We start from the raw sequence: 27,106 nt of genomic DNA, 5'->3' as shown, positions 1-27,106 counted from the left end.
TCCGTTTTGAAGACCGTCAAAACTCGCCAAATGCTGCCAAAAAGTCAGTGCTGCCAAAAATAATTGCGACAACCCTAAAGCAAGAAAGGAAGTATGTATATATAATAGTAAATACGGATATAGTACGGAGAACAGCCTTAACGCCAAAAAGGGGAGAAACAGCTTATTATGGTAGACCAGGTCATGGTTATCATCCGATGACGTACTTCCTCTAGGAGGACAGCGTGATATTTTTCCATTTCTGAACATCGCGCTGAAATATAGTAAAATAAATCACAACGAAAAATAAACCATATGAAAACATTCAATAAACATTTCAGGGTGTCGGATACTTATTCTTTTTACTTAAATTATATGTAAGTATAACTAAAATTATATTTTATTCCAGTATTCGGTATTTCTATATTAACGTATTTTGATACACCACGCTCACAAACAAATAGCAAATGTGATAAAGCAAAAGTCGCCAAGCAACCAAGCAAGATTCTGTAACTCTACGTTTCCTGTTTTAACTAATCGAAGAAACGGTCTGTAGGCTTTGTGAACATGAACATCCTCCATATGATATTTACCAAAGACGTTAGAATCTATTCTAACCTCTTTAATACTTACCTCTGTTGGCATAATAAAACATCCCCCGTGTTCATTAACGAGGGTGTGATTTGGATTTATTTATTTAACATAAAACACGCGGTTGAGGGTGAGACGAAAAACTTTTGAAGGGTTTGACATAGCCCGTTCGCTTGGTTTCAAACTACAGTCAAAAGTCGTTAATCCGGACTCGTAGGAACTTCGGCGATTCTCGATTTTTCCGGATTATAGATCATCAGTTTAAATCTGGTAAGATGGCATGCAGAAATCATAAAATTAAAAATATGAAACCGTAATTTATGAAATAAAGAACAATTATGATCTAAAGGGTATCAAAATTTACAAAAAAAAAAAAAAAAAAAAAGCTTAATATTTATTTGTTTACTTTATTAAACATTTCCCTCAATGTAAGTTGTTTAAGTTGCTTCGTTTTATGTGATAATACTTTCTCTTTAATTCTATAAAAAGACATAATTTCTTGTTCAGTTACAAAGTTCCGCTGTTCAAGTCCCGGTAATTGCTGTGCCGAGAAAACCGGCTAACCTCTCTGTCACTTTCTTCATGTCTTTATCCATTTTTTGCAGCAATTCCACTTTTTGTTTGTTGGACATCGAAACATACAGTGTCTCAAAAAAGTGATGGGACACTTGTGCTTTACAAAAGGAAACTGTATTAAAATAAATTAAAAAAACATGTAAAATTTTTTGTGGGTGTGTTTCATACTTAAATTTAGTAACAATTATTACATAACATACATTTTCTCAAAATATTAATTTAATAAAAATACAATTGTTTAGAAAGGAGCAGAAAATGGCTCACTTAAGTGATGGGACACTTACTTTTCCATCAAATATTTATCCAAAAATTTTACTTTTTAAAAGGTTTTAATATTTTGTTGGATTTCCTTTTACTTTTAAAACATGATTTAATCTTCTTGGGATGGATTCGACTAATTTTTTTGTGATTTCTGGAGTGATTTTACTCCATTCTTCTTGAAGCACCGATTTTAATTGTTGTTTTGAAGAAATGGTGTGTTTGCGAATTCTTGATTCCAATTCTTGCCAAATATTCTCTATGGGATTTAATTGTGGAGATTGTGGGGGTGTTTTTATTATTTCAGGACAGTTATACAGCAGCCAGAGTCTAACGTTCAAAGCACTGTGCTTGGGGTCATTGTCCTGGTAGAATTTAAAATCATTATGAAGGTTCAAGTTTCGTGCTGAAGATTTCAAATTTTGATTTAAAATGTCAATATACTTGTACTGATCCATTATACTGTCAATAAAAACAAGATTACCAACTCCAGCGGACGACATACGCCCCCATACCATAACTCCTCCTCCACCATGTTTTACTGTTGGCACCAAGTTCTGTTTGCGAAATTCTTCCCTGGGTTTTCTCCACACCAAGATTCTACCGTCAGAACCAAATATATTAAATTTACTCTCATCAGCAAATATAACTTCATTCCAGTAATCAGAATTCTTATTTTATGTTGGATTTTGCGAAAGCCAGTCTGAGTTTTCTATTCTTTTCACTTACGAAGAATTTTTTCCTGGCTGCTCTACCGTGATATCCAGTAGATCGAATTACTCTTCTAATAGTCTCAGAATTAACAATTACTCCATATAATGCTTGTAAATCAGCAGCAACATTAGGAGCACTCATTCTTGGATTTGTTTTAAATATTTCGAACGATAATTCGCTTTATTCCATTGGATAGCTTTGATGGTCGGATAGGTCTTCTTTTATCCTGAATCATATGGTTCTTTTTATATCGTTTAATGATATTGAAAACTGTTGAATGACTGAAGTTAACTGTTTCAGTAGCTTCTCTAATAGATTTTCCACGTTCAATATGCAAATTAATAACTAATTTTCGAATTCCAGGCAAAGTTTCTTTTCGTTTAGCATTCATGGCTGCACAGAGCTAAAATACACAAAAATTCCAAAACAAACTGGAGAGAAATACTGCAGACGATTTTATAAATTATTGGCAATTGCTTTTGAGTAAAAATAAATACCCCAAAAGATATTTTTATTGCTTATTTCAGACGATTTTTGTTGCATAGTACGTAGTGTCCCATTACTTAAGTGAGCCATTTTCTGCTCCGTTCTAAACAATTGTATTTTTATTAAATTAATATTTTAATATTTTGAGAAAATGTATGTTATGTAATAATTGTTACTAAATTTAAGTATGAAACACACCCACAAAAAATTTTACATGTTTTTTAAATTTATTTTATTGCAGTTTCGTTTTGTAAAGCACAAGTGTCCCATCACTTTTGCGAGACACTGTACTTTCGTTTTGTAGATCCTTTGGAAGTTCCAGCATCGGAAATTCTATTTGACATAATCAAAAGTTCAAGTTTACTTTTATAAAATTGCTCTTACAGTCTGCAAAGAATAATAAGCGGGATCCAATTCGAAGATTAAGGAACAACGCAATCTTTAACATTAACTGAAATAGATAATTAGATAATTTTAGCTTACACCGTCCGTTATACTTTAAATGCGCAGGCGAAAACGTATTCTGCACTTGCGTACACGCATATGCGCTGTAATCAAGGTCTTACGCGATTCTTTGCTTACGCGCACGCGTAAAACGCCTGTGCGCATGTGCCAACGCGGCGCATGCGCAGAAAGTTTTTAGCTTTCAGGTCCGGATTATAGATCATTCCGAATTATGGGTGTCCGAATTAACGACTTTTGACTGTACCAATATTCATTCAAACTACCAATATCATTCATACCAACCAGAGACTGCTAGGTCTCTGTTGGGCTACATAAACGAGAATTATCATTGATTAGCATTATTATAGCTTTGAGTATGCAGTCATATCGTCTACTATTTACTTCAAATATTATTTATTACCGTAATACATCTTTTTATCGGAATGTTGTGGTCTGCTCGTTAAGAATTTATTTAATGTAAGCACTTTAGCTTTCCTTTTTTGTCATGCACCAGTCGTTCTGCATAGCTAGCACCAGTCGTTGAATTGTAGACACTAAGGCAAAGAACATCATATTCTTTGACTAAATGTGCTTGCTTAAAATGAATTTAGGATTTAATATATGTAGTAAGTTTTTTATCAAAGTTGAATCATGTCTATTTCACACCTAGGGCATTATATAACTTAACGATCACTTTGGTTTTACAGATGAGAATCTGGCTACAGAAGCTAATATGGCTTAGGTCTTTAAAAATTTTTAAGTGGGTGTATTTTTTTGAGGTAAATACAAATTTAATATATAACTTTTCTAGTAACTGGGTATGTATAAGCTTAGCGTCTAAAATGAGTTCTGGCTTACGATGGGGAAACAGAAAAAAGGAAGAGGTCGATCTTTCCCAGTTATTATCGGAACTTGATGAGGTAAATATATGCAAAGATTGTTTACGTTTGGGAATGTACTGAAAATCTTTGACATAAGTGAAATCATCACATTGAATCAAATATTATGTATTGTATTCCAGAAGTTACACAAGAGATTCTGTCCAGTTTAGACTGCTTTGAAAGCGCTTTGTTTTATAAAGATCTTTTTGAACAGAAAGAATTAGTTATTTTAGGTTCATTTGTTTTAGTAACTACGATGTGTGTATTCATCAAAAAATACAGGTGTAGAGAAATGATTATTTATCGGATTTTTTATCCGATAAATTAGTAGTGAAAGTGAATTTCCTATTAATGAATGTTATTATATAAGACAGTATGGGGAAAAACGCCCAGTTTTTCTAAATAAATATTTCTTGTGTTTGTGCGTGTGCGATATATAGTTCATCATATAAGCATTTATCATTAACCCATAAAGGTAAGTAACAATGCTACATGAGAGTTCCAAAAGTAGCTTAGTTGATAAAACCATTGTGCATTGCAACACCGTATATTTGGTATGTGAATATGTTAATGCTTCATCTTATCAGGGGCGTAGCTAGAGGGGGGCATCTGTCTCCGGGTGCAGAATCCAAGAGGCGACAAACTGATGTTACGACATTTTAGAATTAAAAGTTTTCCATCCTTGGCAAGCAGTAGGGGGCACGAAATCTTCAGTTGTCCCTGGGCGCTAGGGTCGTAGCTAGGGTTTAACTAGCTACGACTCTGCATCTTATGTATGATGTAAGCCTAATCAAGACTCCTTTGGAAAGCACTCCATGTAACTATTGCTGTGGCAAGACGTATTAATAAATTTTTCTGCCTAACACAGAGCAAAATTTCTTTGTCTTGCAGCATTTACGTAATTCTAGAAAATATACTACATAATGAAAGTAATTAGAATCTGATTCTTCTAATTATACTGAATTTAATTGAAAGGGAAATATGACAGTGTAAAATTTAAAAATTTTCAAGCAATCTTATATTAGTGTAGATAAGGAGTAAAGTTTTATTGATTTTAAAGGGTAACCAAACAAGTTTGACATTTAGTAAAAGTTAGTTATTTGGGTGCAAGGTGATGACTTGTTTTGAAAAGATCACCAAACTGTCAATATTTATGGTTAATTGACAATAATTATCAGCATATAAAAAAACACCCTTTTAAAGTAACACATTAGCAATTTAAAATCCATATTTTAATTGTTAAATGAGGATTGTATGGAACATTAAAAACATAAAACACCTTTCATTTAGAAATCCATCTAATTTTTTTGCACTGTTTTCCTCTGTCGTGTAGTGATCTGTTTTCCTAAATACAAATGAAATGAGAACTACGCAAACTCGGCACTGTGCACCAGCTATGGTTGATGATCACCCAAAGACAGTTGAAACTTCACTGTGCAACTCCAACAAAACATTCAAACATAATGAAAATAGAAGAGGATTTCTATTTTCACCATTTAAAAATAACAAATAGCATTCAAAAAGGAGGAGAGGGAACATGCGATCAAGAGAGAAATATTCGACAGTCTCATTGATTTGAAGTAGCCAAAAAATAAATAAATAAAATTAAAAAATAAATAAAACAGGCAGGTTTTAAATTACGTTCAAAGAGGCTTTTTTAAATGATTTTGTCTGATACTTTTATTTATTAAATATCATGTTCTTTGCACTTAAACCATAAAATGCAGTTCAAGAGCAATATTGCAAAATAGTTTTAAATTGAGCATATCTTTAGAATTTCCGATACGAAGTCTCATGTGCTGGAGATGAAAATGATTTTTCTGTACAATGTTGCCATTGCTCGCTTTGAAATCCTTGAGTTTGTTAATAAAAAATTCGTTAAAGATTTACAAAATATGCAATCGATAATAAAACAAATTTCAGATTTGGACTTCCAGATGCCCATATTTGTAGTAGGATTACTTCATTCAAAATTCGATGGCTGTATGTACCATTGTTTTATCACAATGTGGGAAATATACATACATTTGTGCAGTTTTTTTCTTATTTTATTTCTTCAAGTATAATGCAAAACTCTTACATTTGGTGGCAATGGTTTGAAAAGTGAAACAGACATTTATAGTGAACCAATGCAAAATTGCAAAACGAAAACAATAGTCCTTCAGGGACAAAGCCCCTTTAGACTAAAAAGTTGTCAGAATAATTTCATTATCTAACAAGAAAAGTAGGGTTATCAGAATGAAATCATTATCTAATTACAAAACCGCCAAATTTTACACTTCGCATTCACATTCTTCAGGAAAAATGTTGGTTAATCTTTGGATTATGGTAACTTGGCGATTTTTTGGCGACCAACCCTGCTACAGCAACCTGCTAGTTTTGTTTTGAACGCCATTTTGTTTTCACGAAGTAAAGGCATGTTTTTTTTTTTTTTACTCAACATTTTTTCCAACAATCTGCTAGCCAAATTACACTTATACTAGAACTTTTATAGAACAAAAATGCTTAATCATGACGAAGATTAGGTGCGAAATTGGGAGAAAGTGCAGAATCGCAAACTGCTTGCCGCGTTTTTAAGAATTGCACATACAAGGTATGATCCATGTACACGTCAACCTATTTTTACTTAAAAAAAATCCCAGAATTGCAAAAAAATGGCATTGCGCACACTCTTGACTTTATCCATGTACACTGCTAAAGTCCTAGGTAGTAACCTTTATTGCCTTACCAAAATGTCGCCAAACTACCTGTTACCATATCCCAAAGATTAGCGAAAATGTTCAGGAAGTAAGAGGATTAAAAAAACATTTAAGCCTCCTTTATTCTTTTTATAATGGTTAATTCAAAAAATGTTTTTAATATATAGTACCTGCGGCTTCAATTCGCTGGTTAATAAACTCAGTCACTTATGATCTAGACTTGTTATTTCTGGATTTGGGATTTTTACTGGAAGTAAAAATATATTTAGGGGTGCCCCTTGGCGAAAATTGGTGTTTTTTGGTGGTACATGTATTGTGCAATTAATTGTCTAGTTATTTTAGCTTTGTGTAGTGGCGAATTTTTATGCAAAATTTGGCGCTACACAAAGCAAAATAACAAGAATTGCACAAACTCGGTATCTATGTACATATCAATCTATTTTCTCTTGAAAAAAATCACTTAAAAAATAGAATTGCTCAAACTTGGCATTGCGCACTCCCTTCATTTTGTCCATATACACATCAATCTGTTTTCACTTAAAAAGTAAAAGGAGCAGCCTACAAAAAGTATATAATCTCAATAAACTATATTTTAAATCAAATAATCAAATAACATAAAAAAGAAAATTCATTTTAGCACTACTCAAAGGAAATATCCACTTACCTTGGAAATTTTCTTGTCTTCAACCAAACATAATTTCTTAACAGCATCCAAAAGCTTCTAAAATTATCTGAACTAGAATCTGTATACTGATATCGCCACATAAATTTACGAAGATAAGCGTAAAAAATATCCTCCATAATGCCGATATCCTCCAGCATTTAACCGTATGCGTTTCCTGTCTACATACAGGACACTTATAATGGATACTAAGTAAACCTTCATTTACACATCCACCAATTAATGCCGCTTTCTTGTTTCATTCCAAATCGTGCAGAAACTTCAAATTAATCTCACCATATTCAGCCATTTTAACATGTAAACTGCAAAACAAGCAACAGACTTCCTAACCAACACACCACAAGCCCTTACAAATCTTTTCCCATCATTCAAATTCACTGCACACAACCAGTTATATCATAATAGGGTTCCATAACATTCAACTACTCAGGTTACCATAAATGAAACAAAATCTTTGCGGTAATATGAGGGGCACCTTTAAATCTACTCTAACATTTACGGGATATTAGATCATCAGTTTAAATCGAGTATGATGAAATATATAAATTATAAAATAAAAAATATGAATGAAGCATGACCTTAAAGGAATTGATGTGTATATAAGCTCGATATTTATTTGTTTAGGCACTACTTGATTTTCATAGCCCCTGCAATAAACTGCCAAATTATGTAAAAAAACAGTGGCCAAACAAAGGATTATCATAAATACTTTCAATTTCTATTTGCTGAATTTGACAAATAAATGATAATAAACAATAAATGATATAATAATAAAGTAATAAATAACAAATATTCAGTGCAATAATAGATCTGAAATAAATCCAACAGTAAATAAGTAAAATAACAAGTAGCTGAAATAAAAGCAATAATGTAGTCAAAATTGATGAGCATTTGTTCTTGTGGCAAAAAAACAATGCTGGCAGAGTACTTTCACAACAGTGGGTATTCGACTGGTTATGCTGTGAAAGTGGCGAGTGTTTTTTTGTTCAGGTTCCGAACTGGGAGGTAAGCACACTTACATTGTAGACCATGTAGTGGAACAATATTCTCAGATTGTTGGCGACCTGTAAAACAGACGAGCTTGAAAGGCCATTTAACTGTGAATCATGCATTTAATTTTGTTGATCCAACAACAGGTGCATGCATCCAAAATGTGGAGAGATTGTGGGGTTCTGTTGAATGGCAAAACAAAAAACAGTTTATGTCTTGACGTCATCTAGAGTCATATCTTTCGGAATTCATGTAGTGGAAATCTTGTTGGAAAGATAAAGCTTTTTGATACCATATAAAAGCAATCGTGGAGATATGGCAGCCACAAACTATATGCGAGTAATTTAAACTTTACGAAAATCTTGGCACCGACTTGATAACAGGCTATGAAAATCAAGTAGTACCTTTTTTTGCTTTGTTAAACATTTCTTTCAATGTATGTTATTTAATTTACTTCAATTATTCGTGCAAATACTTTCTTTTTAATTCCATAGATCAATATAATTTTTTGTCTTATTACAAAGTTCTATTGTTCAAGTCGTGTAATTGCTGCATAGAGAATTTCCACTATCAAAATTTTTTCATTCTCAACAACTCCTCTGCCACTTTCTACACCAGGCACGAGCAACCTATGGCATGCGGTACAGATCTCAGTGGCACTGTACACCTCTCTACAAAGTTATCAGATAAAGACATATCACTATGTCTCTCCTCTCTGCACCGACTCACCTCATTGCCTCACGCATTGTCTTTTCCATTTCAACCTTTCAATTGATTCATTGCGCCAATACACGAGTATCGAGTATAATTTTAATTGAAAGTAGAATTTAGTTTGATACACATCATGCACTATATGTTACATTTAACTTTACGACATGTTGTTAGTTTTATTGTGAAAACTTCTGTTTATTTAATTATTGTGACAATTTATACCTATATATTTAAACAGAAGGCCACTAAAAAAATAAAACTTGATGTTTGCAGTTTTTAAGACTCTTAGATGAATGAAATGGATTCATACAGCAAAAGAATCATACTTTATGTGTGTTATGTCGCGAAAACATCGAATGTTGCATGTTAAGTATACAAAGACATTTTCAAACTAAGTATCAGTCTACATTTCAGAATTCCGATGGAAAATTTGAAGTTATGAAAAGAGCCATTACTGTATTAAGAAACAAGTTACATTTTTTGTCAAGCAATTGGAACCAAACCTAAAGTGACGGAAAGTAATTTCATAATTGCTCATTGTATAACAAATTTTTTACAGATGGCAAATATATAAAAGATGCATTTTTTAAACTTGCAGTATTAGTAGTTACTAATTATAACTTTGTTCAATTACTGTAAGAGTTGACCGCACATTACACTATATCATTATACAATATGTTCGATCAAGATATAATATACTATTTTTCTCTAATGCAAAATTAAATTTGTGGTTTGGAAATAACTGCTGTTTATATATTATTTTGTCAAAAAAACAATTACATTTGTAATATCTAGTATTTAGAATACTTACTTTTGTAAAGAATCAAATAGTGTAAGGAATGTGCCAAAAATAGTATGGCAGTATTTTAGCTTAATATTATTGCCCACTACGAGTTTGTAGATATCTTATTAATAATTATGCCAGACAAACAGTTGTCCAAATGGTATAGTGGTTAGGGAAGACTACTTTTTTACTGAAGCGGGCATGGATATTTGTAAATGTATAATATCTGTGCAGCATGGGGTGGGGCAAGTCAAAAGTCCTATCAAGAGGTTAGTGGTAGGGAAAGAGGGGTGGGAGACCGCAGACCCTTCCCTGGTTGCTCCCCATCAAAACTCGGGGCAAAACTGAGCAAAGTTATACTGTCAGCTGTGTGGTGCTCAAGGGTTTTGCCCAACAACAGATGCAATCTCTTGTACTCCTTACAATAATTAATTTTGTGGGCTTGTTCTGATGTTTCTATCAGACAAGTGAGATAAGTCATAACAACAAGAAAACATTTTAAAAAAAAGTTGAAATATTGTTCAGTGATTTACCAAATTTACAAACAGTATTATCCCAAATTCAAGAAATATTGGCTTCTGTTAATTAATGAAGACCTAATAATTAATGAAGACCTAATAAAATAGAATTATTGAAAGATTGATAACTCAAATGGCAGAAAATGTAGCAACAAAATATAATTCTGGATTACAAGAAACTTGCATTTAGCATTGCTTTTGATGAAAGTACAGAAGTGAACAATGTTGTGCACCCTGTTATGTTGTTATTTTACGTTATTTATTAATTTTTTTAGTAATATGTTTAAAAGATACATAACATGTGTACAGTTTAAGTTTTTTATTTTTCTTAATAGTTATTGTTATTTATTTTTATGTTAATAAATATATGCATTTAAATGATGCATAATTAAATATTGTTATGGATTTTGTATTTAATTTGCTATTTTTAGTAGAATTATAGTTAAAATTGTTTTATTTCCCTGTTCCATGCAGTGCATGACAAGTTTTAAGAGAAAGCTACGCCGGAAAATTAAAAATACAAAAGCACATGCATCTAACATTTAATAAATAGATATCTCGTAGTTGTACTCTTTTGCTTTCCAGAAACCTCGAGAAAATACCAGAATGTTCTTGTGTATGATTAAAAAGCTTGTAAAAACTGGAGCAAAACATCTCAGTTCAGTTGTTTACTTGGTTCTTGTTGTTGATTGTAGTGAATTTGCTGTGAGATTGGTTTAGCTTTCTGGACTGCATTCTATTTGATGTTTTAGTAGTTTAAAATATAACTACTGTGTGATACTTTGATATTATATGAATATCTGTGAGAAAAAATTTCAGCATTTTGTTTTATTTCTTGTAATAAGAATAAATTTTATTAACTTTTCATCAGACTTGTGCATTCAGTTTATTACGATTTGCAATTTGCAATGATGTCGTTTCCAAAATCACGTTTTGAATATGGAAAGAAATTTCTGTTAAATTTCTCCTTGTCAATAGACTCAATACTTAGCAGTGGAATTAGCCGAGGTCTGTAATCATCACTAATTGTGATATTAACATAAAAGATTACCATGCTTATTGGTATTCAGTTACTAATATTAAAAAAAGTTAAAAAGTTTTTTAGACATTTTCAAGCTGCAGTGTGTTTATAGTCATACGATGAACGATGATGAAAGCCAAAATTAATAAATAATGATTTGCCAGGTTAATATCAGTGGTGTAAATGTTTTATTATGTAAAAATATCAAATGTGCAAGCATAAAGCATTTAAAAAAAAAAAATTGCTGGTGATCTGAATGTTTGGATTCTAGATCATTCCTGGGTATACCGGAATATCTTACTTGTATGTATCAAAGCTTTTTGTAGTTCATTCATGCAACATGTTGTGGATCATGGCTTTATCATTCAGGTATTCAGGTATCATTCAGGTTCCACAAAATGGGTTTGACTGAAATTTTCCAATCCCTGACATGTAAGACATAGTTTTCAGATTTCTTTATCCTCATTGGAATTCAGAGGGTCTGAATTTCATTATCTTAAGGTTAATGAAACTAATAGTCTAGAGACATTGTAAATGAGTGAGGGTTTCTCTTGAATACCAGCTGACAGAAAATGGCAATGCAAATTTGTATCCCATATTTTAAGATTTCCACATTTAAAACCTTCTCTTTGGGATAGGCATGCTGTGTTCACAGAGAGTTATAGGTCATGCTTGTAACTAACAGAAAAATGGTAATCTTTTTACTGACTAGAAGCATAAATTTTTAAATTTGAATAAATCATTGGAGGATTTATTTTTTAAAATTTGTTGTGTGCTTTTAGTGTAGTACATCTAAATGTCAAGGGAAAAGATTTTAAGTTTGAATCAAAAGAATAAATAATTAAATGATTTTAATGTTCTTGGTAATTGCAGCCAGAGAAAAACTACATTTTAATTGGGAATTTCCCAAACAACATTGTGAAAATTACTTAATAAAAATTTATAATTAATGAAGACCTAATAAAATGCAGATGCCTCAAAGAAGTGAAAAAATGACAGCAAATCGATAGACATTGAAATTACTTTTCCAAAATGGATTCAAGCTATAAAGTTAAAGGTGGTATCAGTTTCTAGAGCTTTTTTCACTTATTTTCTAAATGTTAGGAGAGAACTTTATGGCAATTGTCATATGGCTCACAAGTTAGAGAAAGTGAAATCCAGAATTGTCCATCAGAAATTGCATGGTGAGAAGGAAGATTTGGATCATCATGCAGCTGATTACTGGATACATTTTACTTGGGCTGCTAAATGAATATAAGCCATAATAAATATTGTAATATGGATGAAACTAACCTGCATTACAGAACATTACCACATTAATATTAAAAAGTGAAACAGCTGATTTAAGAAATTGGAGGAATAAGTTACTGTGTTATTGACATCCAATATGGATGCAATAGCTAACAAGACAACACTTGTTATTGACAAAAGAAGAAAACCTTGAGGTTTGAAAGAATTCAAGAATTTACTTCAAGCTTACCACAGCAATAAGAACTCATGGATGCCAAATAGGTATTTTTACTGATTTTCTTTTTAAATAGGACAGTGAATTGAAAAATGAAAAAATTGCTTTACTATTTAGGTAACCTAAGCAACATAACAACTCTGACATCTTTCTGTGACATTAGTGATTCTTCTACAGATACAACTTTTAACATTCAGCCTTTAATTTTAGGATGTTATAAAAGCTTTCAAATATCATTACAGAAAGATATCAGTTAATGATGAACAGAACTGAATTTTGTGAAAATGCAAGAACTTCAAAGGTGATAACTATGTCAATATTACTTCTAAAGGCATAGTTAATGCAAGAACTTCAATGGTGATAAATTTGTCAATATCGATTTTAATAAACAATGAATGCTGTATATATTTTAACAGTTGGAATTTTAAAGGAATTTTATTAATTTAATATATCTATCATTTCTGAAAGATTGTGGTTGAAAAATTGGATGCCTAGATGTGTGACATTCCTGTTTTTTATCCATCTAGTTAGCTTAAATACATTCAGTTAATGCAGAGGTATTCGTGACTGTATTGTAAGATAATGTATGGATCTGCCTATCTCGTAAATAACATAAATACTTTTCTGCTAGTTGAATGCAAGCGATAAATCACCAAATATAGCACTTTTCTTTTATTTCTTTAGATTATGGCAATTAAATATGAAAAAATTAATTTTAAATGAAATGAGTTATTCATTTTATGAAAATGTTTATATTACTGTTTTGTTATATTGTCACCAAAACAAAAATAATACTAGCACGGATACCACAGATCATATGCAAGGTAACAAATGAATGGGAGGAATGTCCAAATTTTTTAAGGGTTACCAGATTGTGTCATTAGATTATATTTTATTTTACAACAGTTTTGTAGGAAAATATTCCACCCACTTTACCTGCTTGGCAACATGTTTCGGCTGTACAAGAATTCCCCTTCCCAATTTTAGCTTCTATACGGATCTCAAATTTTGGGTATGTATTTGAAGAAAAAATGCACGAGCAATAGACAGATTGGAAATATACAGTACTCTTAATTTAAATAGTAATTTCAGTTTTTATGAAGTTTTGCAATGATTGGAAAGTTATTTACAATTAAATTGCAATAATACTAAGCATTATACTGATTGTGTGAATTATGACCAACAACTAGTGTTCTTTTCTTTTTTTTTTTCTTTTCTTTCTTTTTTTTTTTTTAATTTCATAGTCATAGAAAGAAAAGAAAAATGATGGGGAGACCTTTTTAATGTGGAGGAATGGAATAATTGCTTTATGAAAGGGTGAGATTTGTCAGTACCATTCTCTTGGAAAATGAAATAGTATCTTTTACTTTGTTCAGTGGCATGGAAGATAAAACTATTTTATGGGTGGTCAGTGGTAATACATTTTTTTAATCATTAAGTTTGTTGCTTAATTTTATAGCATAAATATCTTATACTTTACACATTGCTTATTATCATTGATTTTTCTGATTGAATTTGTAATATAAATATCTTGTGCTTTGCCTAATGGCAGCAGACTGCTTTTAAATTGCTGAATTTGTTAATCATAGTTTCATTAATTTTGCACAAATTATGAAATGAAGGAGCTAAATAAGAATTAAAAATTCTGGGTTTGAAGTGCTTATGTTTGTGTGGAGGACTACATTTGTGAAAATTTGATGGCTGTAGATGCTGCTGTTTTTCCATAATGTGAAAAACATACATATCTACAGATTCTCGAGAATACTCTAAGAATGAATGAGTGATAATTATATTCAAGCTGAGGCAGACACACAAATATATACATGTCTACTGTTTATATTGTTAGAAAAACATGAAAGTTTAATTGAAAGAGATAGATATTCAAAGATGCATGATAAAAGCATTGTGCAATGTATTGGGAAAATCACATCTTGGATCAGGTGTTGAGCAGAGAAATAAAGCTGTTGTAAAGCTACATTAATTTGAACAATTTTTATAAATATCAAATTTCTCCTTCCATATGTTCCTGACTAAAATGCTTTCCCCCCATTGAGAACATAAATTTAAATTTGGTTTTATGTTAAAAAGAAAGAACTAGAGGATGAAAATCAGTAATGTTGTGTGCCAACAACAGTACGAGGACAACCAGCTGATACAATGAGTGCAAAAACAAAAATCTACTTTAACCCTCTAAGCAGCAAGGCCATATACATATACGACTTAGAAGATTTTTTGTGATGTCTGTGAGAACGTATATATATGGGCATATTAAAATATATCAAAGAAATTAAGGAAATATATCAAAAGTACACAAATCCAGGTATGTAATACCAGGAGAGTTTTAACATTAAAATTAAAAAAAAAAAAAATGTTTTCATAGTAGTTTTGGGAAATTTGTGCTTTCTTAGCAAAAACCCTGGCCGCTCAGAGGGTTAATGATATTTGCAAAAATCATTATCCATTAGCATAAATTTAATTGTGTAAGCAGCATGTAAGATATGGCAGAAAATTAAAGAATGTAAAAGTGGTCTTTTTACACATACCTAATAAAAAAGAAAATTAGAGCTACTTTCATCACATTATATCAATTAATAATGTATATTATAAAATGTATTAGTACGTTCTTGTTAAAGTAGCTACTGCAAGTGCTTTGCAAAATTTGATGACATGTAAAATTAACTTGACAGAAACCAGAAAATGCTATTATTGTTTTTGAAAAATGAAAAACCGTAAGGGTATAATATATTATATGTAATGCTTAATGTGTGTGCACTGCGAAATTTGTACAACTCTCTGATTTTTTTTAAAGAAAGAAACAGGTTGTAGGAGAGAAAAAAGGAGAAATAGGGAGAAAAAAGTGCCATTTTTTCTCATCCTACATATTGCCACCTTATAAATATTTATCAGCAAACACATCAAAAGATGTAAAAATATGATAAAAATACAAAAATATATGTAAAAATATGATTTAAAATAAAGTTTGTGGTTATGCTATGATAATATTGTCTTCAGATTTGTATATTTTATTCTTTAGAAAGTCTATGCAGATATTTTGAACTATGAAAGTTCTTTATTAGTGGAACTTTTGTTTATTTATTTTTGTGAATAATTTAACGAAAGTTATGTAACTAATGTAATTGATAAATTTGTGTAAATATAATCTTTAAAATATGAAAATTTATATGATATTTTTTTATTTTTAGCTTTTTGCTGAGGATCCTTTTGATCCAGAAGATTATGTAGAAAGGCTATCATGGCGTATTGGTGGTATACAAAGTGACAGTGAGAACTTTGATCCTAGTGCACTTCACAAAGCTTTTGAACAAGCTATTCACCATCTTCAGTTAACTTATGAATCAAAGCAGAGGCAATGTGGATGTCTGGAAATGATTTGTAGAGAAGAAGAAAAAACACACTGGGGAAAAGTTAAAGAATTAATTGAAAAGAATAATGTAACCATTATATATTATTTTAAATATTCTCAGAATCACAACATAATACATGATTTTCTTAAGTGCAACAATAAATGTAAAAAAATTTTTTTTAAATATGCTATATAAAGAGCAGAAAAAATATTCTCTTTTTGATAGAATTGGAATTCAAACATAAAAATAATTATATAATTAACATATTAAAAAATTAATTTATATAGATTCTTTTAAATTTTTGCAGTGTAGTAGCATAATTCTTACATGAAGAAAGATTTATAACATATTTTGATTTCAATTTTTTTTTTTAAATTGCTTTCTTTAAAACTGTATTAAGGAACAAGATGAAGAATTTGCTGCAAATTGCCCTGATTAAGTGCAAAATATGTTTAATTTTTAATAAGGAACAAGATGAAGAATTTGCTGCAAATTGCCCTGATTAAGTGCAAAATATGTTTAATTTTTAATAGCATTTACCAAAACTGTTTTTTTTCCAGTTATAGAAACTTGTTCTAAGTGTTATCATTTAATGTATATTATTATATGATACTGCTATTATTATACATGCAGTATGTCAGTATTACCAGTGCTATCAATTGTTATAGGTAGCACTGGTAATTATCCATATGATTGCTTAGCCTGATATAACAACTAAAACTTTTCTGAGCTCTAGAAAAAGGTAATATTAATTAACTATTTCAATATGATGAGGTCTAGTACAAATAAGTATTCTTGCAAAAGTATAGAGTCCTAATTGTGTAATATTAGTTATCGCTTTGTCTATGTAAATATCAGATCTTGTAAAGGTTTTAAATAATTTTTTTTTATCAAACCTAAATTTAAACAGAAGGCAGTACTTGTGCATACAATCGAACCTCCACCACATGCAGAGTAACATAAAAAGTATAAAGTAAAACAACATAAAGTTGAATTTACAAATTAAAAGTATCATAGCCAGAGACTATACAAATTTGCCTAACTAAGCTGGCTCAAATATAATGATATGATTTAACGTTGACTGGTAAATGGCTAAGATCTGAGTATTAGCTGCTAGAACTTGGCAGTATAAAGTAAAGCTGCAACTCTATCTCTAAAACTTTCAAAACCCTAAAAAGCTCTAACTGTAAAATATTCAAAACCATCACAAATCTTTATCTCTAAAATATTCAAAACCTTTTTCTTAAATACTCTCAAAATGTTTTGCACTCTGGTGAGGGCTAAAAGGAGAAAAAATAGTAAAGAATCAAATCATAATAATTCATTAACTAACATAAAATGCCATATAAAATAAGTTTGATGGATGTATATATTTATGACTTAAAGTGATGGTACTATGTAGAAGTATTGAGTTACATATATTTTTCTTATACTTTTTAATGCAATTTGCCAAATACAGTTTTCCTTAAAATGATAGGCATTAGGAAATGGACATACACACACATTGATTGATTAATTAATGTTATTACTTCATCCCCACTTGGAATCATACTGCTGAATGACTGACTAAGAGGGTTTTTACGTTTTTTGTTGTGTGTAATGTTAATATAGAATTCAAATCATCTTAGAAAATTATTGACAATTTATTATAAAAATTCATGAAATACAATAAATAGCTATAAATAGCTCAAGGAGCAGATATTGAGCAATTCCTCCTTAGTGAATGAAAAATATCATCAATTTCCCAAATCCCCTAGAGTAAACTCTAAATGTCAGTTTAACTAATGCTCTTTAAACCAAAAAATCTCATAGCTGAGTCTAATTACTAATTTGCTCAAAAACTTTGGAATTTAGAATGGAGGGAAGGGTGGATTTGGTGAGCTTGTAAATAATCAAAGTTTGTACTCATTACTGAAGCTAATGGGTAATCCACTGTTGGGTGTAGTATTTGGCTTTAAATGGGTAGTCCCATAATAAATGCTACCTGATATGCAATTTATACAAGGGAATAGAAGACTGCAAAAACATAATTATTTTGCAGTTTTGTAGTTAATTGCAAACATTTTCTTTCTGGGTTTAGAACTGCGACTATCTGCGAAGTGCCCCGTGGCTGCTTGCTTAGTGTGCGAACTCTTCTAATACCTTGATGGCTTTAAATCCTAATTCAGGGGTTCTCAGCTAGGGGGAAATCTGCCTGGAGAGGAATTTTATAGTTTATAGTTTCAGAGGGTAATACAATCAGCCCGACACCCATCTGCTTCTTGCTGTGCCGTTAAACATTTATCTAAATAAAAGTTTTTTATTTTTTTTTTTTAAAGTTTTGTAAGGGAGTGCAAAATGGTCTTCTAGCATGGTAAGAGGAGTGCATGGAGCAAAAAAGGGTGAGAACGAATGTACTAATTCAAATTTAATATCTGATGAATTTGCAGTTTTTAGGTCTTTAGTAGTCAGGCAAAGTGTTTTCTTAATCAATGAGAGAATTTTCTTTTGAAGGTGATATGGAAGTCAATTCTTCATTTCTTTTTAGGTATCACTATATATTTTTTCTTTCTGTGCCCATGGTTACGGATGTCTTTGCTCCTAGAATGAGGGCTGGGAAATCTGCTTCTTGCAGTTTTGTTTGTTTCTGGGCCATTCTCATGTCAGTTTTCAGAAATGAGTACATGTTGGCTCAGTTCATTTTCTGTTCATTATTTCTTGTACTCTTCACACCCTGTGTAGGATGTTGCATGCTGAGTTTTGCAAAAATGACAAATGGTCTTGTCAGCATTTACAAGCTGGCATTTGTAACTTCTGTGGTCTAAATCACATTTTACATACCTTGGCTTGTTAATGCAGAGGTATTTTGAGTGTTCATAATTGAAGTACCTAAAGCATTACTTCAGCTTCTTAGATGGTTGATATTTTTTAACAATGACTTTTATGCTGATAATATATTATTAGCTCATCTTAACTCTTGCAGCTGTATTTATATAATGTAACCCAAGTTTCTGGAAGCCTCAGGAAAAATTAATCAGCAAGATCCATAGGGAGCATATTTGCTAAAATCTTGCATTCTAATTGAACTATTTTTACAATATGTATTAACATTATTGCACTCATAATTGAAACATCTGTATAAGAAATAAGTACTTATGTACAGTCTTCCTTTGAAGCTGGAAATTTTAAGTGCCCTGTAATTCATTTTCTACTGTCAAAGGGCCATGGAGGTTTTGAATTATTGTTTGAAATTTAATGCCGTTTATCAAACACATAGCAGTGGTCTAGCATAGAACATGCTTTCTACATAAAATCGTTTTAGAAGAATGGTGACTGTGTGACTTTAGTTGATATTGGAAAGATGTAAACCCTGGTGAGTTGCATGAAAAAACCATTAAACCATTATGTAATCTGAAAATTATGGTGTGGTGTGCACTTTCATAATCTGGCATTATTGGGCCATATTTTTTTCAAGCTGATAGAAAAATACCCCATCTGTTATTGTAGAATGTCACACACACATGATTAGAACATTTTTACTGCATCAGCTCCATATGTTTCCAGAAATTAATTTTTTTTTCTAGCAGGATAGAGCCAGGGATACATTTTTTCATGTGTCCCCGTCTGTTTTACAAGATCTCTCTATGAATGTACTCATATCCAAACATGGCATCATCTTGTGGTCTGCAAGATCCCAGATTTGTTTACATGTGACTTTTTTCTTTGGCGATTTCTGGAGAGCTGGGCATGCATTGATAGACCACAAATCATGCTGGAAAATACCAGTAAAAGTAAATACCAGACTAGAAATTGCATGGATTCAACCTGACATGTTTTGTTGAGTGATGGAAAATTTTAAGTGAAGATTGGAAGAAATTATTTACACAAAATAATTTCTTCCAATCTTCACTTAAAATTTTCACAAAAATGGCTTTCACTTGAACAGAAAATGGCTTTCACACAAAAATGGCTTTCACTTGAACAGCAATATTTTTTTTTTTTTTTAAATAAAAATGGCATAGTTCACTTAACTCAAATTTGTAACAGAAATTCTGATAATTAATGTTTCATGAAAAAATTATATTCTTTTAAAATTTCCCATTTCACTGGCAGACCCTGTATATAACGTGTAGCTACAAATGCAAAATAAACTAAAAGCAACAAATAAAAAACTTAAGTATAACAATACACTATGTTAAAAATTCAGAAAAACAACAAGCATTAAAAAAAATAAATACAGATATTTACAACGTTATCTTTTCATTGCAATTGCTCCACAGTTTTGCAGAAGTGAACATTTTGTAGCTTTAGTAAATTACAATGTCTGTTATTAATTTGGTATATCTACACTGATCAGCTGTACTTAATATCATTCTACCCAAGGAAAGGGTGGTATTATAAATAGATGATCAGGTATTTTTGTTAACTGGAAATTTTTAATAGCAATTAAGATAGCAATTATGTTTATTTTTTGATATGATAGAATTTGCTTATACAAGTATGAAAAGGCAGAGTAAAATTAGAAAAGATTTCAATATGAAAAATTAACAGTAAGTGTAATTATGTTTGCATTATGCTAATTACACTGAAGAGCCCAAACATTATGTCCACCTACTCAATAACACATTGTGCAACTTTTGGCCTGTAAAACAGCTGCAACTCGCCTTTGCATGGATGCTATAAGTTCTTGGCAACTTTTTGTCTGAAAGATGGCCTACTTGACATGATTGATATGGTGAATAAGAAATTTTGATTCATCCGACTAAGCAACCGTCTTCCACTTATCCATGGTCCAGCCTCGATGCTCCCTGGCCTACTGTAGACATAGTTGAGAGTGATGCTTGTTTAACAGAGGTACACATGTGGGACATCTGGTGTGCAGTCCTATATCCAGTAGTGTCTGCTGAACTATATTCTGAAACATTTTCACTTGGACCTTCATTGTATTGGGCTGTCAGCTGAGCTGCTGTCTGGCCTCGATTTTGCTGTATCAAGTGGGATTGTCTCCGATGTCCTTTTTCTTTGATGACGCATGAACATCCAACATCTTGGCATCTAGTGCTGGTTTTACCATCAGTTATCCACTTTGCATAAATACTAACTATAGCAGATTGGGAACAACCTACCACTCATGCAGTTTCGGAGATACTCGTTTTCAGTCTTTGGTTTATTACAATCTGACCTCTTTTGAATTCTCCTAGATCAGCAACATTGTGATGAGAATGATAATAAATGAATCTTGTTGTTTTTTGGCAGAAATTGTTATATGCATTCTTTCAAATGTAAAACAAAATGATGTGTAGTTTCTTGTCACTTTTTTGGTCTGCCATTCCCTGAGCATCTTAAAATTTTTGTGCATACCATATGAACACTGCTATAGGAAACTAAAAAAAATTATAGTTATAGTTTTCTTTTTTATTGTGGACATGTATTGTTTTATTTACTTTCCATAAGTTAAAGTGAATTATTCAACCGTGGGTGTTATAATGACTTCCTTTATAGGTTTTACAAATGCCACTGTTTTTGAATCGAACACTTTTATTGCAAATTGTTTGTTTGTCTGTTTGTGTAAATTGCTTCAGATGAATATAGCCAGCCTGATTTTTATGTTTTGTGTAGAGACTTTTGATCTCGCCAATTTTCTTTGTTCCATCAGCAGTATTCAAAAGTTCACAGTGATGTGATTTGGTAATTTGTTCTTTTTTATGGTGGTATTGAGTAAAGAAGTTAAAAATGGTACCAACTAAATTTTTTAAATATTTTTAAGGCAGTCATATTTCAATAGTTTTGATGTTGTGGTGTAAAAGAGGTAAAAGAGTTTATGATATTTTTATAAAATGCATGAAAAGCAGCAGAATTGTAAAGCACCAGTCCTGGTGAATTTTCCTGTTGACAGCCACCAAAAATTTGGCTTTCATAAGCGATAGTCCAGCAGTCTATTTTTCATTCATGAATGTTATTCTGAGCTTTTTTAAATTCTCTCTCCTCTTTTCTTACTATTGAATCAGAACATGGGATGTGGTCCATAAAATTTCTCAAGCTTGATATTGAATAGCTGCAAACACATGTTTTTTGCATTAAAAATAACACTTGGCAAACAGTATTTAGAATTTGGTAAGATTTTTCTTTCCTCCTAAACCTCTATAGATCTTAGAGCAGCATTAAGAAATGAAATAATATTTGCAAATGACACAATGGCAAAATGTTAAAAATTATGCTGTTTATTAAAGTATTAGGAAAGGTAGTCATAGGTGGGAAAATTAATTTTTAAACTTGCTCTTGCATAGGAAATATAATTCTTAGACTTATTTGATAATGCAGAAAAATTTCATGTTTAGTTTTTGTGGGAAAAAAATGTAGTTTCAATTTCTTTGAGTTAAAAAATAGTTGTTTGGGCAATTTTGAGCAGGGTGTTTTGTGTAAAATGTAATGCTGTTTTTGAATATGGCTTATACATTTATCTAATGAATACTTAATAGAGCAAAATGCTTGTTCTATATAACTAAATAAATTATCAGTTTATCATTCTGTTGCATTATTATACTATTTTGTTTTGAAAACAATATTTAGAATTATTAACATATGAGAAAAATAATTTTCAAGCTTGTTTCTGCCAAAAAGATTCTCAGAGCTGTTTAATAAGGAGTTATGATTTTGGTGATTATTATACAGTGCTTTTCAGAATCCTTAACTGGAAGTAAATAAAAATATTTTAGTATTAAATTTGATCTTGATATAGATATAGAAATAATATTGGAATTAAAATTTCTTATATCATTTAAAATTCATCAGAAATCTGTAATGGTAAATGAAATAGTATATTTAATGTTATGGACAAGAACCTAATCTCTTGCTGATTGCAGATATATAAACTTAATAAATAAACTTGAAAACATTACAATAAAGTAAAAGCATGCCTCAAAATAAATCCAAATGTAATTAAAAGAAAAAGTGCACATATTCATGCAGTCTGGCTAATTTTTAAAAGCAAACAGGGCTTAACATCTAAAATTGGAAGTACCAGAGCCCTGTGGTAGACCATCAGGAAGGAAAGAGGAACAAGAATAAATAAATAAATAAATAAAATTGCTGACAAAATCATTAATAATTAATCATTAAAATAATTAATGATTAAAGTAATTAAATAATTAAAATTTAATAAAATCTAAAGAAATAAATTAAACTTTAATAAGTGATTTTTAATGTAATTTTATTGCTAAAAATAAAATTTTCGAGATCAAATTTCTACTGAAATTTTTGTTCAGTTCCATAAAAGAAATGCCGGAGCCTTCTTATTTAGGTCTCCAGTGTGCTCCACGTAAATTTATAATTTATCCCCAAAACTAAGAAGTACCGAAGCCAGGCTCCATTGAGCTCCACCGCAATTTAAGCTTGTGAATGTAAACATAAGAAGTAGGTACTGCACAAGTCATAAATTGAGACATTTGTTGAAAATAAGATTTAATTTTTGTATTTAATAGAAAAATACCATTTGAATTGCAAATGTTTTTTGACAATCATCTGCTATTTAAACTAAGAATCGGTAATGTAACATTTAAAGAAAAAATATGCATTTTTTTAATGTAAAATTTGCATAAGTGAATATAGATTGTTAAATAAAATGTTGTGAATGTTTATTTAAAATAATTGCCAATTGTTTTGAAATGACATATATTATATTAACTCTAATCTTCAAAATCTTTAATATGTACCTTTTTTAGCTATAAATATGATGATGAGAAATATTTTTATTTCAGGCTGCATATGAAACATTCCATGAACTTGATGAAAGAATTGATTTTGTTGCAACAAAAGTTGTTCATCTGGGAGACCAGCTGGAAAGTGTAAATACTCCTAGAGCCCGTGCTGTAGAAGCACAGAAACTGATGAATCACTTTGCTGAGCTTTTGAGTCCGGAACCAACAACTGATGGTGTTCTGAATGATCCTAATAAAGTAATTACACTTAATCATTAAAAAGAACTCGGGCAGTATTCTTATTTTTAATTTCATTGTAATGATAATTATAAAAGAACATATTTTTTATTTTATGTGATAAATTATTTCATTTATACGTTATTCATTTGAATTAATATTGCTTTTCTTTTTTTGTAGCTGTTTGAAGCAGCTGACATTATTCAGAAACTTCATCTTATAGCACAAGAGTTGCCATCAGGGAAGTATGTGGTCTACTATTTTTTCATGTACAAATTTTTATCATGAATTTTATTTATTATTTAGTATTTTGTAGCTGTAAATGTAACCATTGTTATGCAGTAAAATAAGACCCTGTCATTTTTTTTTCTGTATTTCAGTTAGTATTATGAGACAGAGAAATTTTTTATTAAAATCGTTCTTACTTAAAACTTAATAATAATGATTAAAAATTAAGAATTAAGATAAATCTTAAAAACTTAAAAATTATGATGTGTGATTAAAGGGTATTTCTTGATTTATGCAATATAAATTTTATTTTATGCGCAGTTTTTAGTATTTCTTTGATATTACAAATCCCAATTTTTAAACACCAAATTGGCATTTGAATTATTGCTAAGTTCATGTTTACTTTTCATATGCATTTTATGACTGCCATGTTTCTGAAATTGCTTTTAATATGGCATGAGAAGCATTTTCTACATCCAAGGACATTTTGGCATTCTGTCTTGTACCTGGTCGACAAATTTTCAAACAAAATGAAATTTATGCTCAACAGCATTTTGAATAAATTCTAGATCCTTCATCTACCTGGTCAGCAAATTTTGCCATGAATGTAGTTGTAAAGTCATTAGGTTTTTTCGAAGCAGGAAATGTGAAAATTGCAGTGCCATCACCTGGACTCAAACCCTGGGCCTCTCAAATACACGTTGAGCATGCTTCCAATTATACCATGCAGGAAGGAGGGAGGAAATACTTTATATGCTCCCCCTTTTTTAAAGGGCAGCTGAAGAGGGCATTCAGTCACCAAATCCTGGTGGTGATGAATTATCATGCAACACCTCTTAGATCGGGTGCCATTTACATAATTATTGGTGCTGGAGACAATGAAAATGTGCAATGCCTTCGCCAGGTCTAGAACCCTGGACCTCTCGAATATGCATAAGCTTCCAACTACACCATGAAGGCAATCAAAAAAGAAGAAGAAAATACCTTATATGGTTACCCCTCTGTTCAGGACTTGAGCAAAAATTAATTCACCATTTTCTTTTTGTCATAACCAGCCATATATCCATTATTGTGGAAGAACCCTGTTAACTTCCCCCCCTTGTATGAACAGATTTTCACAATTTTTCAGGGCCACATATTCACTTATTTGATTATATTTAGCTAATACACAACTCATAAGACTGTTCCATTTAATAGTTGTATTTTTGTAAAGGCTGATTACTTCTTCCACCATGTAAATGATGTCATTACTTCTGCCTAAACACTAAATAAATTGCTATGCTATTACACTCATGTTCATAAATTAAGGATAATTCGGAGTCACGTGGAAATCAAACTCTAAAATAAATATATCACCTGTAAAATCACTACACACATCTTCAAGAATCATATGCAAATTTCAGGAAATAACCAGATGACACTGATGTTACGTCACAATGACGAGAGTGTAGGAGAGTGATATACAGTCAAAAGTCGTTAATTCAGACACCCATAATCCGGAGTGATCTATAATCCGGACCTCAAAGCTACAAACTTTCTGCGCATGCGCCGCGTTGACGCATGCGCGTAAGACCTTTATGGCTGCGAATATGTGTGTTCGCATGCGCAAAATACATTTACGAATGCACGTTTAATGTATAACGGACGGTATAAGCTAAGCTAAAATGATCTAATTCACTTCATGTTGCAGATTGCGTTGTTCCTTAATCTTTGAATTGGATCCGGCTTATTATTTTTTGCAGATTGTTAGAGCAATTTTATAAAAGTAAGCTTGAATTTTTGATTATGTCAAATAGAAGTTCTGATATATATTTACTAATATGTAAAAGATCTACAAAGCGAAAGTATGTTTCGAAGTCCAAAAAGTGGAATTGCTGCAAAAAGTGGATAAAGGCATATCCTTTGTTTATCTAACCATTCCGAAATCTGTTTATCAATTTTACGCTGCAGCGCGCAATGTATTGGAAGTTGATCTTTCAGCACTATCCTTATCTTCAGGGCAGATGTTTTTATTTTATTTGGCTTATAATTCCTTACTAAATATAGTATTTCATCTTGATGTACTCCGTCTTTGATATGATTTAAATCAAATTCCTCGTCATTATAATTCGCTTCCGATAGCGAAGAAAGTGACACAGAGGTTATTGAAAACAAAAAAATTTCGATTGACAAGTTAGTCGGTATTCTTGGCACAGCAATTACGTGACTTGAACAGCGGAACTTTGTAACTGAACAAGAAATTATATCTGTTTATAGAATTAAAGAGAAAGTATTATCACATAAAAAACGAAGCAACAAACAACTTACATTGAAAGAAATGTTTAATAAAGTAAACAAATAAATATTAAGCTTTTTTTTGTAAATTTTGATACCCTTTAGATCATAATTGTTCTTTATTTCATAAATTACGGTTTCATATTTTTAATTTTATAATTTCTGCATGCCATCTTACCAGATTTAAACTGATGATCTATAATCCGGAAAAATAATAATCCGGAACCGCCGAAGTCCCGACGAGTCCGGATTAACGACTTGTGACTGTATAAGGAATACAGGCAAATAAGTAAAATTGTTCATAGGTGCTCAATAAATAATTAAATAAGTAAAATTGTTCGTAGACTTTGCAGCACAGGTCACCCCATCATTACGACGCCAAATGAGGACCGGTATTTGGCAGTTACCGCCAAAAGAAACAGGCGGAGCACAGCTTCAGACCTGTCTTGTCAGCTCTCTTCAGCCACTGGTACAAAAATTTCAAGGCAGACCGTGTACAGACGCTTAGGGCAGATTGGTCTATGTGC

The 27,106-nt window shown here is 31.2% G+C and overlaps 1 protein-coding gene across 2 annotated transcripts in view; it reads left to right on the top strand.

Moving 5' to 3' along the window:
• The first annotated feature begins 3,740 nt into the window (after window positions 1-3,740).
• Sec10 (Exocyst complex component Sec10) overlaps window positions 3,741-27,106 on the top strand; it is a 96,134-nt gene continuing 72,768 nt past the window's right edge. The window contains exons 1-4 of one of the 2 annotated variants that reach the window (XM_085811966.1): window positions 3,741-3,827; window positions 16,003-16,251; window positions 23,901-24,098; window positions 24,258-24,322. In XM_085811966.1, the coding sequence (XP_085668092.1) occupies window positions 3,756-3,827; window positions 16,003-16,251; window positions 23,901-24,098; window positions 24,258-24,322 (584 nt within the window). In that variant the 5' untranslated portion in view covers window positions 3,741-3,755. Of the gene's footprint in view, window positions 3,969-16,002; window positions 16,252-23,900; window positions 24,099-24,257; window positions 24,323-27,106 lie in introns of both variants that reach the window. The other variant, XM_035369789.2, reaches the window with a different exon arrangement.

The sequence above is a fragment of the Stegodyphus dumicola genome, chromosome 2, assembly GCF_044657685.1.
Source record: "Stegodyphus dumicola isolate Sdum_Otavi_A_Nest chromosome 2, ASM4465768v1".
Lineage (NCBI taxonomy): Eukaryota > Metazoa > Arthropoda > Arachnida > Araneae > Eresidae > Stegodyphus > Stegodyphus dumicola.
The sequence above is the reverse complement of the archived record's forward strand: the minus strand, read 5'-3'. Positions and strand labels throughout refer to the sequence as shown.